General features: G+C 36.5%; 1 protein-coding gene and 1 non-coding gene across 2 annotated transcripts; both read right to left on the reverse strand.

Annotated features, from left to right (window-relative positions):
* Positions 1 to 1,369: 1,369 nt before the first annotated feature.
* LOC118349811 lies at positions 1,370 to 1,477 on the reverse strand. Its single transcript, XR_004802724.1, has one exon. It is a non-coding gene; the product is annotated as a small nucleolar RNA R71 (small nucleolar RNA).
* Positions 1,478 to 13,749: 12,272 nt separating this feature from the next.
* LOC109008003 (zinc finger protein MAGPIE-like) lies at positions 13,750 to 16,891 on the reverse strand. The gene is made up of 3 exons (XM_018987928.2): positions 16,488 to 16,891; positions 15,959 to 16,355; positions 13,750 to 15,216 (listed from the first exon to the last, which is right to left on the reverse strand). The coding sequence occupies exons 1-3, from the start codon at positions 16,600 to 16,602 to the stop codon at positions 14,352 to 14,354; spliced, it is 1,377 nt and encodes a 458-aa protein (XP_018843473.1). The 5' UTR covers positions 16,603 to 16,891; the 3' UTR covers positions 13,750 to 14,351.
* Between the last annotated feature and the right edge of the window lie 528 nt (positions 16,892 to 17,419).

The following is a 17,419-nucleotide window of genomic DNA, read 5'->3' on the forward strand; positions in this document are numbered from 1 at the left end:
GGTATTTAGAATGCACTTTCGTACACTCAAGTAGGGTTAGGGATGAACTTGCACATTAGATGGTATTTTTAATTTATTTTTGATTTATGTATTTGATTTTCAATTACTAAAACTATTTTGTTTTATCATTTTCAATTCATTGTTGATGTTTTATTTTCTGAATAATCATAGAATTTGTTCTGTTTATGGATTCAGTCATACTTTTTCTATTGAATGAATTAGCTCTTTGGTTATGTTTGGATTAATTATTTATCTATATTGATTTAATTCTTTGCTGCAATATTGCTTCCTGAGTATATTGTCGTCGTAGGATTTTCTCAATAGTAATATTAATTTACGTATTTTAAAAGTAGTGAATGATTTTTCATAAGGTTACATTTGGTTTGATCTTAGTTTATAAATCTATACCTTCCGATTGGAAATTTTAAGAATTGAGTTCCCAATTGAGTTATTCAATAAATTAAGAATAATTAAAATATCATATTTGTGCAAGGGATTCCCGAGGCTTTACTGTTTGTCAAACTTGAGTACTTTTTCCGTTAGTCACTTTGTTTCACTTTAATTTACATTTAAAATTAATCTTTGTCCTCCATTAATCATTTAATATTTTTCTTTAGTTCTTTGTTCTTTCTACTATTCTTTTAATTTGTCTCTCTGTGGAATCAACAACCCAAAGCTGTGCTACAACTACCGCATTATTCTTTCGGCGTAATCAAATTTTGGCGCCGTTGTCAAGGAGATGGTAGAAGAATTGCTAGATAGGTTTTCATTTCAGCAGTTTGTAAAGGCGGTAACTTCGTTCCCTCTTTTAGCTTGTTGCATTATTTTTTTTTCTTTCTTTTCATAGTAGTTTTATTTTTTTTAGTCTTTTGTTACCTTGCATGCACAAATATAGAGACACCTTGGGTAGATTTGCTTGTAGGCCTGTGGAAGAGTAAGAATCAATTTTTTTAAATCCTTTATTTGACAATCCATCTAGTCCAGAAGAAATGAGTGAACACGAGGATCAACCCAATAGAACTCTTCATGATTACCTCCACCCTACACGCATAGCCACACCATCATGCATCATGTTTCCAGCTAATACTCGCCAAATGGATTTTAAAACAGGGATGATACAGTTACTCCCTACTTTTCATGGCTTGGAAAATGAAAATTCATATGTGCACATTATGGAGTTTGAGGAAGTAATTTCGACTTTTCATAGTCAAAAAGCAACTGATGACGTTGTGAGACTTAAGTTCGTTCCTTTCTCTTAAAAGGATAGAGCTAAGAGTTGGCTATACTCACTGAGACCACAATCTATTGTGTCATGGAATGAGATGACTCAGGTCTCCTTTAATAAATATTTTCCCCAACATATGACCAATGCTTTAAAAAGGCAAATCTCTACCTTTACACAACAGGACAGTGAGACTTTGTATCAGTTTTGGGAGAGATTTAAGAAATTGTTGAGTATGTGTCCTCTCTATGGGTATGAGAATTGGCGCTTAGTGAGCTATTTTTATGAGGGACTTACACCTAGAGAGCGCCAATTTGTAGAGATGATGTGTAATGGTGAGTTCTTACATAAAGATCCTGATGAGGCCATAGAATACCTCAATGAGCTTGTTGAAAAAGCTCACACTTGGACTGGACCTAGTGCTACTAAGAGCACAAATAGATCACGACCTGCAAGAAACCCAAATGATGGTAGATATTACCATCTTAGGGAAAAGGATAACCTAAAGGCAAAGGTTGAGACGCTCACTAGGGAGCTAGAGGTGTTAAAGACTAAGGATTTAAAGTCAACACACGTGGCTAATCATGCAGAGTCTATTGGACCATGTTTTGTGTCTGGCGGGGTAGATCACCTCGCCCAAGAGTGTCTCACATTTGCTGAGATGAGAGGGATATATGAGAAACAATGTAATGCCTTAGGTATGTACAATAAGCCTTTTACACATTTCTCTGATACCTATAATCTGGGATGGCACAATCACCCCAATTTTAGCTGGAAGTCTGAAAACTAGCCGCCTGCACAACCCCCTAGATCATATCCTACACCTTCATGTTCTAGGAGTCCCTTAGAAGACATTTTGCATGCTTTTATTGAGGCACAGGATAAAACTAATCAAAAGTTTAAATTTTTGATTATGCAGGTTGTTGAAGAAAACAATGAGATAAAGAGCCAAGTATCCAAGTTGATGAGCTACTTGAGTGTGAATGAGCGTGGCAAGTTCCCTTCTCAAGCTCAATCCATATCCCAAGGTCAACATATGGCTCAAGGAAATTAGAAGGAGGTCAATGTCGTTGTGATACAAAGTGGTAAGTTCTCACACATCCCAACAACTGATAAACCAAAGGATGTTGAAGAGGAACAAAGCAAGGATAGTGCTGAGTTGCTCAAAGAAGCCAAGGTAATCAAGAGCCCAGTTAAAGTACAATTTCCTCAAACTTTAAAATCTGGTATGCGAACTTTGGATTATAGCAATGAAATCTTGGAGAACCTCAGGCAGGTAAAGATCAATCTTCCTCTTTTGCATATTATTAAACAAGTTCCTACTTATGCAAAAGTTCTCAAAGATTTGTGTACCGTTAAGAGGAAGCACCATGTTAAGAAGACATCATTTCTAACAGAGCAAGTTAGTGCTTTAATTGAGCAGCGAATTCCTCCTAAGTACAAGGATTCTGGTTATCCCACCATTGCATATAATATTGTGAATCATGAGTTTGGGCAAGCGTTGCTAGATTTAGGGGCTAGTGCAAATTTGATTCCTTATTCCATTTATTTGTAGTTTAGTTTGGGTGAAATTAAGCTTACTTCTGTTGTGCTTCAATTGGCTGACCGTTCAGTTAAGAAACCAAGAGGGATAATTGAGGATGTTTTAATCCAAATTGACAAGTTTTACTACCCTGTTGATTTTTTAATTTTGGATACTCAGTCGGTTGTTGACTCTGACTCTAAGATTCCTCTCATATTAGGTAGACATTTCATTGCTACGGCTAATGCACTTATAAACTGCAGGATGGGCTGATGAAACTATCTTTTGGAAACATGACCATGGAGGTCAACATTTTTCACATCAATAATCAGTCCAAGGAGGATGATGAGTGCCACCAAACATACATGATTGACACACTCATCGACAAGGAAGTTCACACAACTCATGATTCTAATTCTCCTGAATATTTCATTGTTAATTCTGAGTTTGATACTATGAATAATTCATCTGATGTTGATATTTGTGCTATTTTTTATGAGCCTTAGGATTATGGCCCACATATTTGGCAATCGAAATTAGAGGAGTTGTCTAAGAAAAGGAAAAGCATATTCCTTCATGTATAGATAGTCCCAAATTGGAATTGAAGCCACTGCCCTCAAGTCTTAAGCATACATTTCTCGACCGAGGTGACACTTTTTCTATTAGTATTTCTTCGAAATTGAATGCTGGTAAGCATAGGAAATTTCAGTTGACCGAGTTGGAGGAGTTGAGAAATGAAGAAATGATGCTTATGAGAACTCTAAAATCTATAAGGCTAAAACGAAAGCATTTCATGATAAAAATATTGGTAGGAAGACGTTTAAGCCTAATGACCTAATGTTCTTATATGATTCTAGACTCCATAAGCAACCAGTAAAACATAGGTCTAGGTGGACCGGCCTTTTTGTAGTGAAGAATGTTTTTGCAAATGGGGTGGTAGAAATTGAAGATTCTAAGGATGGTCGAATTTTTAAAATAAATGGTCAACACCTTAAACTATAATTGATAGGCAAGTTCCGAAAGTGGAAGAGATTTTACTTGTGGATCCGGTCTATCAACCTTAACCACACCACGCATGTATGTTTTTCTTTATTTGTTTGTTTTGTTTTGTTTTTGTTTTCTCTTATTTTCTTTCTTTTCATTTTTGTTTGTTGTTGTTTTCTTTGTTTTTGTTTGCACATTAGTTTCATTTTGTCAATTCAAGTTACCATCTTTGGTGCTTAACGAGCTATCCGCGTCACTCATCAGGTGTATTCTACCCTTTTTAGTTAGTCCCAATTCAAATTTGATTCTTAAACATTGAGGACAATGTTTCATTTAAGTTGGGAGATGGTGGTGCAAATTCAATATTTAAAATGTTTGTTGGAACTCTGTGATATATTTTCATGTGTCAAGTAGCATATTTTCGTGTATCAAATTTTTTTAATTTTGCATCACACGTGCATCTTTTTCACATTTGTACTCATTCTCATTTATAGTCATCTTCATGAATTCACCAAACCCACCATAATCATTTTCTGCTGAAGCATTCACAGAACTTTTAATGCACTCATCCAAGTTTTGTGGTAAGATGGTGGTTTGACACATGTAGCTAGAGAACTCTTTTACTTAAGTATTAATGTGAGTTTTGGAAAGGATTGAGAGCGTACAAATGCAAAAAAATGTGATAAGCGTTCATTGATCTATTGAATTGAACACTTCTTTTGAGAATATCATTATATGGTTTGTGGTAAGATGATGGATATACTTGGGATATGACGAATGTCAACTTGGGATCAACGTTTGAGCCTTTCAAGCTAACTCTTTCCATCATAGACCCCTAGTAGCCAACTTTGAGCCAATAAACACATGTAACATTTTCTTTTCATATGCCCACATGCATGCCTCTTCACATTGGAGTATAGCTTATACACAAATTTTTCCTATCCTTGTTACTTTCAAGTGTGTACTAGATATGAAATTCTTCTTTTTGAAAGGAATAAAAAAAAAAAGAGAAAAAAAAAAGAAGAACATGAGTTACAAGATGCTCAAGTGAGTGAGCTTCAAAGGCAAAAATACCATGGATGGGTAAAAATAGCAAAATACCAGGGTGACATGTAATTGATCACCAAATTATAAAAATAAAATGATGAAAAAAGGGAAAATAAAAAAGAAAAAGAAAGGAAAAAGAAAACGAGGCATTATTCAATGATTTGAAAGGTTGAAGAGTACATCAAGTGATAGATGTGGTTTATTGAGATATTCAATAAGATACCTTAGGTATGTACTTGGAAGTTTTTGAATCATTTTCCTTTACTTGTCATATAGCCTAACCTAAGCCACATTACAACCTTTTTGTTTTGACAATTCTGATCTCATGTAGGCATGTGGAAAGAATGGTTGAATTCTTATTTGTTAGTATTCCTATCATAAGATCAATGCTTGCTTGTGGCTTGTTGATAATTACCTAAATCTCTATGTGATTGTGTGCACACCACTTGTCAACTCCATAGAGAGAACCCTTATACAAAACACTATTATAACCGTGAGTTATGGAGTTGAACATTTTGCTTGAGACGTTCTTGATGTTGCATGTGTCAAGGTTAGTGGTAAGATGGTTATAGCTTGGAGAATACACACACTCTGTGAATTGTTATAAGTGGATTGATCTTTATGGGTTATTAGATTCCTTAGTTTGTTTTTGATATGTGAATTGGTGGCCTATTTTAGTGATTCTCATCTCTTTCATCTCTTTAGCATATAAATTGCTAGAGACTAGCAATAAACAAGTTGGGGGATATGATGAGTGTACAAAAGTGCACTCTAAATACCATATTATTGAACTAAAAAGCTAAAATATTAATAGAAATCATTGAAATTAATGTGTATTCTTGAATTGAATTTCTATTTACTTTGGGATACTCCTAAGCAGATTTTTATGTTTAATTTCAGAGTCTATAAAAGAACAAGTCCAAACCCATTCAAATTCAAAGGACTTTCAAGGGGGTAAGATGTTGGAACAACCTAACAACTTTCAACGAGTGTAGGACTCTTCAAATAAGGATAATGATGGGGTTTGAGAGTAATTCGAATCAGAGTCCAAAATGCGCTAGGAGACAGAATGGATAAACTTTAGTATTTTAATCATAACCTTCTGTTCAAATATCGGATTAATACGATTCTTGATGCGTTGGAAAGATATCTTAAAGGGCTATAAAGTTGTCTCTAATAAAAATTTCCAAATTCGAACTTCTGAAATATGTACGTGGCTGCCAAGTTGAGTCCTAAAATTTAGGCGATTTTGGGAGCGGGAATATGAAGACATTAGGGTTTCTTTCTTACCCTATTTAAGCATATCATTAGCACGAAATTGGAGAGTTCAGAAGAGGAGAGAAGGCTCATTTTCAAGGAGGAAGATCTGAAATTAATTTTCATAGCCGCCGTTTACTCTATTTTTCTCGAGATTTTTGTTGTCCATTATATTTATGGGTAACTAAATTCTCAAGTAGGGTTAGGGATGAACTTGCACATTAGATTGTATTTTTAATTTATGTATTTGATTTTCAATTACTAAAACTCTTTTGTTTTATCATTCTCAATTCATTGTTGATGTTTTCTTCTCTGAATAATCATAGAATTTATTTTATTTATAGATTCAGTCATGTTTATAGATTCAATTATTTATCTATATTGATTTAATTCTTTGCTGCAATATCGCATCCTGAGTACATTGTCGTATTTGGATTTTATCAATAGTGATAATAATTTACGTATTTTGAAAGTAGTGAATGATTTTTTATAGGGTCACATTGGTTTAATCTTGGTTTATACATCTATACCTTCCGATTGGAAATTTTAAGAATTGAGTTCCCAATTGAGTTATTCAATGAATTAAGAATAATTAAAATACCAGATTCTCAACACTTTACTGTTTGTTAAACTTGAGTACTTTTTCCATTAGTCACTTTGATTCACTTTAATTTACATCTAAAATTAATCTTTGTCCTTCATTAATCATTTAATATTTTTCTTTAGTTCTTTGTTCTTTGTACTATTCTTTTAATTTGTATCTCTGTGGAATCGACAACCCAAAACTGTACTACAACTACCGCGTTATTCTTTAGGCGTAATCAAGTATGGAGATGTGATGTGCTGTGTATGTGAAGTGTTGGGCATATCTGTGTAGTACGCTGTGAAGTGTTGGGTGTAGTTGGGAAGTGTGTTGTGAAGTGTGGTTGTGGAATACGTGTTGTAATGGTGGCGTGAAGAGTATGTGGAACAGGAAGAGTACATGTAGAATGTACTCTGTGTGGCGTAGAGTGTTTGAAGGAAGTACACGTGGAGTGTACTCCCTGCGATGGGGCGATGGGTATGCCATAATGGTGATGTGGTGTAGTGTGTATGAAGGGAGTGCACGCGGAGTATACTCCATGTAGTGGAGTGATGCACCATACGACGGGTATGTCGTAGTGGTGATGTGGCGTAATGTGTGTGAAGGGAGTACACGAGGAGTATACTCCATGTAGTGGAGCAATGCACCATGTGGCGCGTATGCCGTAATGGTGATGGGTCGCCGCGGGTGAGAAGGACTATACTTGGAGTGTACTCCACGAGGCAGCAACACTCTGTGTGGCGTGTCACAGAGATAAGGATGGTTGTGTGATTGATGGGCGTGGAACGTGATGAGTAGTGTCGGGAGCTGTGGAACAGTGTCCTGAAGTAGCTGTGATGTGGCCTGTACTCTAAGGTGACAAGTGTCACTGTAATTGACTTATGGCTGGGAGTATGGGTGAAGTAGTAGAACAAGTATAAGAGTGAGCAGAGGAAGCATGACTGGGAAATGTCACGAAGTGACATGGTTACCAGCAGTCGTGATTATGACGGGTGAGGAGTTAGCATAAGAATGGCGCAGCGGAATCGTGACAAAATGTCACGATGTGTTAGGAGTACTTGAGGAACTGTACTCGTGATGAGTTAGAAGTTGGCGTAAGAATGGCAAAGTGGGATTTCAGGTGATATGACAAGGTCACGGTGTAGCTTGGGAGTAGTCTCAAGCTATATGACGTGACGTAAGGCGTGCTTGTGAACAGAGTCTTATCATGTTAAGTGTTGGGATGAACTATCAAAAGGGACGGGTAGCATGAAGAGTCATGCTAGCCGGGTTAAGAAAATATTGGTATTGGAGTATGGCCCTTGTCCCTACGAGCAGGTGATCAACATGTTATATGTTGGTCTCAGGTGATAAATGGGTAAGGTACGTGTGTAATCTGGTGAGACACGTGTACCGGATGGATTCACCATATGTAATGGTTAATCTGTCCTAAGGATAAGTTACACGGTGCTTAAACCTCATAGTTGGCTAAGAGCCGTGTGACGTGTATGGATGGGAATGAGGATTAATGTGAGCTAAGATGCACAAAGGCAGTTACGGGTGTATTGTCTAGAATTGGGATGAGTGATTCCGTCGGCCGGAATCATGCGTCGGAATGTGGTCAACAAGAAGAGTAAGACGAAAGTCTTAGTGTCTTAATCCTAAGGTGAATCATGGGTTCACCTTAGGAGATGAGCACTCGAAGTAGATCGTCAATTTTGGAAGAGCTAGTAACCGTAAGTGGTCCCTGAAGGTCTTAGCATAGTAAAGGGTACGTAAAAGTACGTGATAGAAGGAAAGTGTTCTAAGTGAAGTGTAGCTTATGTCTTCTAAGTTTAAGTTGCTTATGTACTAGATAGAGAATGACGCTAAGGTTATGTGTATGCATGTAGGTTGCCATCTGACACGCACATGAATGGACTGCATGATATGAAAATAGCATGGAGTCCAAGTAAGTATCACGTTCATACCCTTCTAGGGTTTTCTAAAATATAAGAAACGAAAACGAAACGCTTTTTCTTTTACGAAACGACACGAAAGATGTTTTACGAAAAACATGCTAAGTGTTCAAAGGTATACGTATGTACGGCCCTCCTTGGCAGCCCCTGTTTACGCAACCAAAGTATTAATTGTACGCATGTGAATGGATGATTATACGCTGTACCTATTGTATGTATTTTCTAAGAAAAGAAAAGAAATGTTGAGGCTTGTGCCCTGAGCTTTAAACTGATACTTTAAAAGACACGAAGAAAGTGTTTTAAAATGGTCCCTATGAACTGATGTTTAAACTCATGCTTTTAAATGATGTTTTCTATGAAATGACTGTTAAATGAAAAGGACTGAAAAGAAAGGACTGAAAGGACTGCCATGAATGAAAGAAACGATTGAATGAATAAACATTTAATGTATGAAAATACTTAACGGCCATATGAATGAATGAAAATGGTACCAATGAATGGGCAGATTGCAATGCCAGGTAAATAGTACTGGTAGTGCACTCAGTGCTGCCCCCATGAAAAGGATTCCCAACCCATGGCCACAAGCGGAGTCCGGGTCCAAAGGAAGATCGCTAACCCCAACACATGGGGCGTAACAGTGTGTACTGGCCAATGAAAGTGATAAGAATGAATGTATGAACGCATCACGCATCGCACTCTTGAAGAAATGAAGGCAATTACGGGAGAAACGTTATACGAAAAGAAAGTTCCCTTTTAAAGAAAAATCTCGTCCAGTGATGTTTTCAAATGAATGCATGTATGCATGTATGCATATACGTATAGTATGTATGAATGATGAATGCATGAATGAAAACCTACGTTATTATATTTTAACTGTAGGAAGTAATGTTTATGAGTCATCGACTCATTTTAGTTTTTATGTATGCCCCTCCCCCCCACAGGAACTAAATGAAGCACGCGTCAGGACGGACACGGCCCATGGAGAAGAGCGCGGAAGTCTAGGCATAAGTGTTTAAATGTTTGAGAGGCCTTTTTATTATTAAAATTAATATTTTCCGCTATAAACTTCTTTTATTCTCAAAGCACATTTTATTTTTATAACATAAAGTCTTGCACCCTGGGTATGGAAGTAAAAAGGTTTAAATCGAATGGTAATTCCCGTCGTCTTTTCTAAAATCATTTTATAAAAAGCCCCACCACAAGGACGGACGTTACAGAGAGAGAGAAACATAGAGAGAGATGAGAAGCATAATATGAAATCCTAAACATACCCATAAACATTTATCCCACATTTGTAGTATTTTAGTAGGAGTGAACCTACTTGGAAAACAACTAAATGGTGATGGTTGTGCTAGGGTCGTTGGCCTTCCTATGAAAACTCTGAGCTCTTAGCCTTCTCGAAGTTTTCAAATAGCAGAAGAGAAAAGAGAGAAACACTTTAAGATCTTAAAAGTGAGATGTTGACTATTGTCCAATATCTTTTATACTGCAGATCTGTAAGTTACAATCCTGATGAATCCTCACCTTTGATTGACTTGAAAAGGCCATCTTGAATCTCGATTGTCCATGTGTCTTGTGGACTGAAAAATGGTAGAGACTGAATGGACTGATGGGATAAGGTGTGTACGTCTCTGTAGCTTGCCTTGGAACTAAGCCCACAGTCCTTTTGCTTATGAGAGCCGCCAATATGGTGCTATGCCTTACTTCTGAGGTCAAACGATATGGCCTACAGGTCCATGTTCCCCTTCCCCAGGCGTGCTTCTGTTGTGACAGTTTTGATGGAGCATGGCCTTGGGTACATCACCTACTGCCCTCTGAGCACTCCTGGCCATATCAGAGTACTCTCACCTTTAGATCAAGCACACCTTCACTCGTTGCTTGCCTTTCGTATGGTCAGCACATCCTTTGCTTAGTAGGTGTAGAGCAAGCCTTCCTTTAGTCGTCTTGTGTTGCTCGCATCTATCAGGCTCTTTACAAGATGTTGCTTGCCTTACTACTTTCCCGATTGCATGTTGTTTGCCCCGCTACCTCCTTTTCGCCAGAGTTTTGCCTGCATGAGGGAATTCCTTCCCTTGGTTTGGTATGGTCCTCACATTGCGTGACTTGATCCATGGTCATGGTGTCCAAATCCTTGGACTCTTCAATAGCCATAGTTTTGTTGCAATGAGCAAAGGGTCTTTTCATCTATTCGAACATCCTCCAATTTTTCTAAATATGTTTTTATTTGCTTAACTATCATGGCCAACACCCTTGAGAAATAATCTATCATTGACTCCGTTCATTCATTGTTAAGGTTTAAAATTTTCCTCCAAATATTTGTAAAATGAGATTCCTTGATTTGGATTTTGAAGATTAATTGCCCGTGTGTATATATATATATTCTCATTTAGAAGTAGATGGATTTTGCACATTTTTCACATAACTTCATCCAAACAGTGAAAGCGAGAGCTTGTTGATGATCCTTTTCTCAAATTTTACTTGTAGCCTTCGTTGGACTTGGACTCAAATTAAGTGACTTCGTTTCAAGGCTCTTCATATCCTTTGTCTATAATCTACCACGCATATTGTGATCCAAGCAAAGCCTTTGTAACAATGCATCAATTATGTAAATAATTTTTGTAAAGCATAGGAAATTGAAATGATAATGTCTAATTGGCCATCTTTCCATGATGAAAAGCCTAATTAAAGCTCTGACACCATTTTGGCGTAAAGATTGACGAACTCCTGTGTACGCACACGCACGCACGCTTATAAAGATGTCTTGTTTAATTATTCAATTCAAACAAGATTAGATAAATATTTTGTTAAAATTAAATAAAATATTATTATAATGTAATTTTTATTTTAAAATTTGAAAAAATTAAATTATTTATTATATTTTATATAAAAATTTTAAAAAATTATTATGATTATATAAAATAAGATAAAATAATTTAATTTTACGTTACCAAACCAGCAATTACTTTAACTTGTAGGGGATTTTTATTCTTCTATTCAACTGTACGAAAACGAGTAGCTGACACGGGTATTTACGGGTTACGTACAATGGATCATGCATTCTAAGGACATTTGGAAGCTAAGCCGGCCTTTTTTGTTTGTAAGCTAAGCTGGAATAATGTTAAAATGTTATTTGTATAATATTATTTTTATTTTAAAATTTATAAAAGTTGTGTTCATCAAATTTATAAAAATTGTATTAATTTTATGTTTAAGTGATATTTGGGAATACATTTATGAGAAATTTTGGACATGTTTGGTTAAATTAATTAATGAACTTCAATAAGTGACATAATGTGTTTAAGATCAAACTATAAATGTATTAGAAAAAGTTTTTGCATGCATGAATGCCCTGGTATGTAATATATATATATATATATATATATTTATATATGTATGTATGTATGCGCGTCGTGCGTATGACATTAACAGGAAACATTCCATTTGTATGGACTCGAATAAACTTTATAGTATCTGCTTTTGCCCTCTGATGGATCATACCAAATTAAAGTACATGGAGCACAAGAATAACCCTATTAATCAACGTATGTACAGGAGCATTAAATTTAGAAAAATGATTTATACACAATATTTTTCACAACATTTTATATATCTATGTTTTAAATGAGGGGTATTTATATAAAACATCTTATAAAAGTAATATCATTTTAAAAAAATACCCTTAAAATATTATAAAATATGTTGTGAAATGTATTGTGAAATATGTTATAAAAATATATTGTGTGTATATATCTACTCCTAAATTTATTAGAGTAATTAATAATTACGTACAATGGTAGTGAAGTTTTATAGAGCCCGACTATACATCACCAGCACTCTCCGCACACCTTACATGGTGTTTTTTTTTTTTTTTACTCAACACATTAGATGTGTTGCGGCTACAGCCAACAGTAGGCTGATGTAAATAATTTTTCTGTTATAAAAAAGTTTTGCTACACAACCACTACACTCCACACTCCATATTTTTTTAAAATTTTTAAATTTTTAAATTTTTAAATTTTTTTTTGAGTTTATTCTTTTTAAATTATTTCAAATTTTCTATTCATTATTCATATAATAAATATTTGATAAAAGAAAAAAATAGTAAAAATTAAAAAAAAAATGTAGAGTGTGGAGTGTGAGGAAGTTGTGAAGATTTTTTGTTTACAAAAAGGTGGTTTGAATGGGCCGGGTGGTGGCCAGAGCTAGCAAATCTTGGGGGGATCGAGCTTAGGAATCCATGATATATTTGTCAAATACTTCATGGGGTCACCATACTATTAGCTAGAACAAAATTATAAGCCTAAATAAGCCAATAAGCCAGGGGATAAAACCCTTATCCCATGCCATCTTTTCCAGTTTATAATTGCGATAGTAGAGCCTAGCTAGGGCCCCCCCATTGGGTTTTTGGGAATAGTTGGAAATTAATTAAGTCAAAAACAAAAACAGGATGATTGCACAACGTACGTACAGTACACTTGGTGACATTCATTTTCTTTTCTCAGGACACCCTCTCTATTGGTATTTGCTGATCATATATGGCACGTGATGCATGACCAAGGTTAATAAGGGGCTTAAAACATCTGGTGTAGTACTGTTTGTTCGTTGAGTAATGCTAAGCGGCCGCCCAGCAGTGGCCGTTGGCGTGACTCTTAAGTAAAATTCATCTTTTTTTTATTTTTTTCACATTTTTTAAACATCTTTTCATATTTTTAAATAATAAAAAAAGATATTAATATACTAATAGTAATATTTCTTAATCAGTAAGTAAAAAAAATTACAAAATTAAAAAAATAATTAAATATATGAGAATTCTTCTGTATTGGGTATATATAACACTTTCAAAAGTAATGATACCAAGCGTACACGACGCAACAATCACATTCTGTCATGTACAACCAAAAGTAGTAGGACAAAGTCAAAGGGACTCGTATAAGAATATGGTTTCTTTTTCTCTTTCCCACTTCTTTTTTCCTTTATCTTTTGATCCTTATTTTCTCCTTTTCATGTTTGCTGATTGGTATATATGATGCAGTACTCGTGCAAAGAACTGACAAAGGCAAATGCTAGCTGATCAGGCCGAATCAAGGGTTCCCATTAAAGACAACCCCAAATCTATATGCAGTAGTCTAAATTAACCAAGCTGAATGAATTTGATCATGAACGAATTTCATCAAGATCATGCGCATAAAAACTTGGGAAACTAGTCTTTTCATACAAAAAAGAGAAGGAAGAAATAGAAGGCATGATACCATCCTGATTTTACCTGATTCTGCATGTATCATAAGTAATCTTGTTATAGTACAACTATTCAGGATTGGGCGATTGATCAAAAGCTACAATATTATTTAATTTTTAAGCAACAGGCTAAAGCCTGTATGTACTAGAATAAGCTTTTGCCACTGGAAATTCTCTTTTAAGCCCAGTTTGACAAGCACCGAACCACAACAGATCATATCAAGCAACGCAATAACGGAGTCTAAAAGGGGGCTACTGCTTTTTCCCCCACCACTCCACCCCCTTTAATCAAATAAAGGCAACCATTTTAAAAAAGAATCAGCTTTCAGGGTTCAAGAGAATATGCATGGATCTCCCTTCTTCATTCAGCTCTTAATTAGTTTTCTAAGCTCAAACTTTTAGCCCCCATCAAGCACTCATGAATGCCTACCTACCTTTTCCTCCCCTGCAAAGTTACCAAATAATTAAAACTTTCTCCAACTTCAAACTTCACCTGCACGGCCTTATGATCATCAACGTCTTTGCTAGCTTCACATTTCCATCCATCAAATTTCCTAATTATGATCAAATCCATCCATTGAATGATGAAGGGTGGCAGATGGGTTGCACGGTCCCCACACCCAGGAAGTCCCTGGTTTCCCCTCCAGCACCATCTTCATTCTCCGCGTGCCGGCGTTTGGCCTGGTGTATCTGAAACAGGTCACCTGCGGTTTTTTCAGCATCTTTCCCGAGATTAGAAAGTATTGAATTTGAACCATAGGGTCCACACAATTTGTTCCCATCCTGAACTCGACTGTCATTATTGCACTTGAACCGAAAGCTCCCTAGGAATGATGGGTCAGTTGAAGTTGAGCCAATTTGAGCAGCTTTTTGCAATAAAGCCGTTGCTGACATATTTGCTGAAGGTGTTTGATTAGACTGGTGTTGGGTCTCATACAAGGAAGGAATACTTAAAAGCTGAGTTCCAGCCTCCTTCACGTCGATTAGTGGAAGTGAAGTGCTTGTTAACTCTTGGGCATTACTCGAAGAGAGCTTAGTTCCAAAAACCCAATTTTGGTGATAATCCGATGGCGACATATTCGAGCACGACACGAGTGGATCTGCAAACGTTTCTCCTGAACACAATGGCCCAAGTTGATGAATCCCTTGGAGATTGTTATTAACCATTGTTTCCTGGCCTTGGGATCCATGGCCAATCCATAGGGATAGTCCCCGTGTCGTTGGGTTAATCATTGTGTCTTCATTGCTTGAGATTGGCTTGAAAATAGATGGGAAATTCTGTGGGATGCTATGGCCTAGGGGAGTTCCCATGAAATGGTAGTTGATATTGCCTGCCACTGCGGTGTTCATGTTTGAGACTGCTTTCACTCTGGCTGTTTCTTCTGCCAAGGCATCGCAGAAGGCTCTATGTGTTACGAAGCTATCTCGCCTGCTCACAAAAAGTTTACAAACTTTAACCTAATTAGCTTCAAGACGTACATATTGTATTGGAAAAATATAAGAGAAGCATGAACAAAAGCACACAATAATTGAAACTGGATAAAGGCAATATATCTGACATGAAAGGATGGTATTTTGAAGGACGTCATTACGTCAGAACAAGTCTGATTTGCATCAGTAAATTAAGAGACTACAGGTAATTACCCACCTATAATGGGAAAACAAAGAACGAAAATTACAAACACATAAATAATTGCAGAAGTTATCAAAACAGGTAAGGTTAAGATACAGAATCCCAATACATGTGAAATCAGATGTTACAGGCCGTAGACTCCGACGATGAATATATATCATCAACGTACGACATTTTGTCTTTCTAACGAGTTATTTGTCTTCAGAAGGGCCCATCCTTTGTTGAGAGAGAGAGAGAGAGTGGCGCAGACAAAGATACAACAGCCACAAAAATCACTTTAATTCAGGCTTCATTTGGCTTCTTTACTTTCTTCTTTGTTGAAATTGATTAGTAATGTTGCATGAAGAAAGTGATGATGCTCTTTTTTCAAGTATACAGACAAGGATCGATCTCAAAATCCCAAGTATCATTTCCTGCCTTTATTTCCGCAGATCACCATCGATCAATTACTACCTTTACATATAATTTCAGTCTTACTATGACCATACGTCTACCAATAAAAATATTTAGTAATAACAAACACTTAGCAAAACATTACCTTGAAAATACAGTTCCGCAGTCACATTTGTATTCCCTGGTTCCACAAGTCTTGGAGTGGGCTTTCCAATCTGACTGCACAGCGTAGCGCTTTGAGCATTTCTCACATTTCCACTTCTTCTCGCCGTGTTTCCGACAGAAGTGCTTTTTTATTCCGGTTAGGTCTCCAAGAGCCCTAGAGGGGTGGTGGTGGACGCAGGCCTTTTCGGGGCACACATAAACACGTTTCCTTGGTTCTTTGCTGGTCCTTTGCTTTAGCTTCCATGGCAGGTTATGTCCTCGCCGGTGGAGTTGCAAGTTTTGATCCCTTTGAAAACCCTTCCCGCAAATTTCACACAAGAATCTGTTGGTGGCCATGAGGGTCTTTGGCGACAAAGCGATTACTTCAGCTTCGGGATCTGTTGATGAAAAGCATTCATTTGGAATCACCATTTGAACATTAACTACTTTGAATATACCCGTGACCAAAACAAATAAGAGAGAAAAGGGAATTGTAAAAGCTACAGAGATGTGGGAATATGGAAGCTTGCCTGGGGTGCCTGGGAGGTTTCTCTTCTTCTTTGCGACTGGAGGATTGGATCCAGGCCGAATTGTGTTCTCGTCAATAAGATTTGGATGTGCTTCTTCAGCCATCTTTTCTAGCATCGTAATTAAGCTCTCTCTTCTCTGTCTGACTCTGTCTATAACTCAGAAAAAGTTTTTGTTTCGGTGAAAGCCAGGAAAAAGTTAAGCTCACCAAGCTCAATATCAATCAGTAAACTGAATTACGACACCACAGAGAAACAGCTGTTTTCTTTTTGCCTGAAGTACTCTCAACCCTTACAAGTCAAGTTGATAGATGCAAGATCAGATCTCCATCCCTTCCCTCTCTCTCTCTCGATCGCTCTCTAAAATATGTCTGCAGTGACATTTTGATTATCTACCTTTTAGGTGGAATATAATAGTCCTACGCTGTTCAAGGCGGTGAAAAGTTAAAGTTGGCAGGGACTAAGAGAGAGAGAGAGAGAGAGAGAGGGGTTTCATAAGCGAAGGTGCATGATGACACATATCATGAGGTCGGGAGAAAAGCTACTTCCCACGCTTTTCTATTTGGAATGATTATCCCATAATTTGTTAGCTTTTTGTTTTTTCCAATTTTTTAAGCAACTCTCATCCAATAACCATGCATGTTTGAGTACATTTATTTTTATTATAAAATAATTGTTTAATTATATGCATGAAAACGACATAAAATATTTCAAAGGACGTCGCCTGCTCGTCCCTTGTAATTTTGATTTCTAATAAATTCTCCTACCAATTCTTTGTAATAAAATTGTTAGTTATATAAGTTGATGTGATAAATTTGTCATAGGAGTGATATGTTTCTATGTTAACAACTAGGTTTACTAAGGATCCAAGTCTCTCTCTAAAATTCAAAACACTCTCTCCTCTCTAAACTCTCTCAAACGCCAGATCTAGCTAG

Source organism: Juglans regia, chromosome 10, assembly GCF_001411555.2.
Source record: "Juglans regia cultivar Chandler chromosome 10, Walnut 2.0, whole genome shotgun sequence".
Lineage (NCBI taxonomy): Eukaryota > Viridiplantae > Streptophyta > Magnoliopsida > Fagales > Juglandaceae > Juglans > Juglans regia.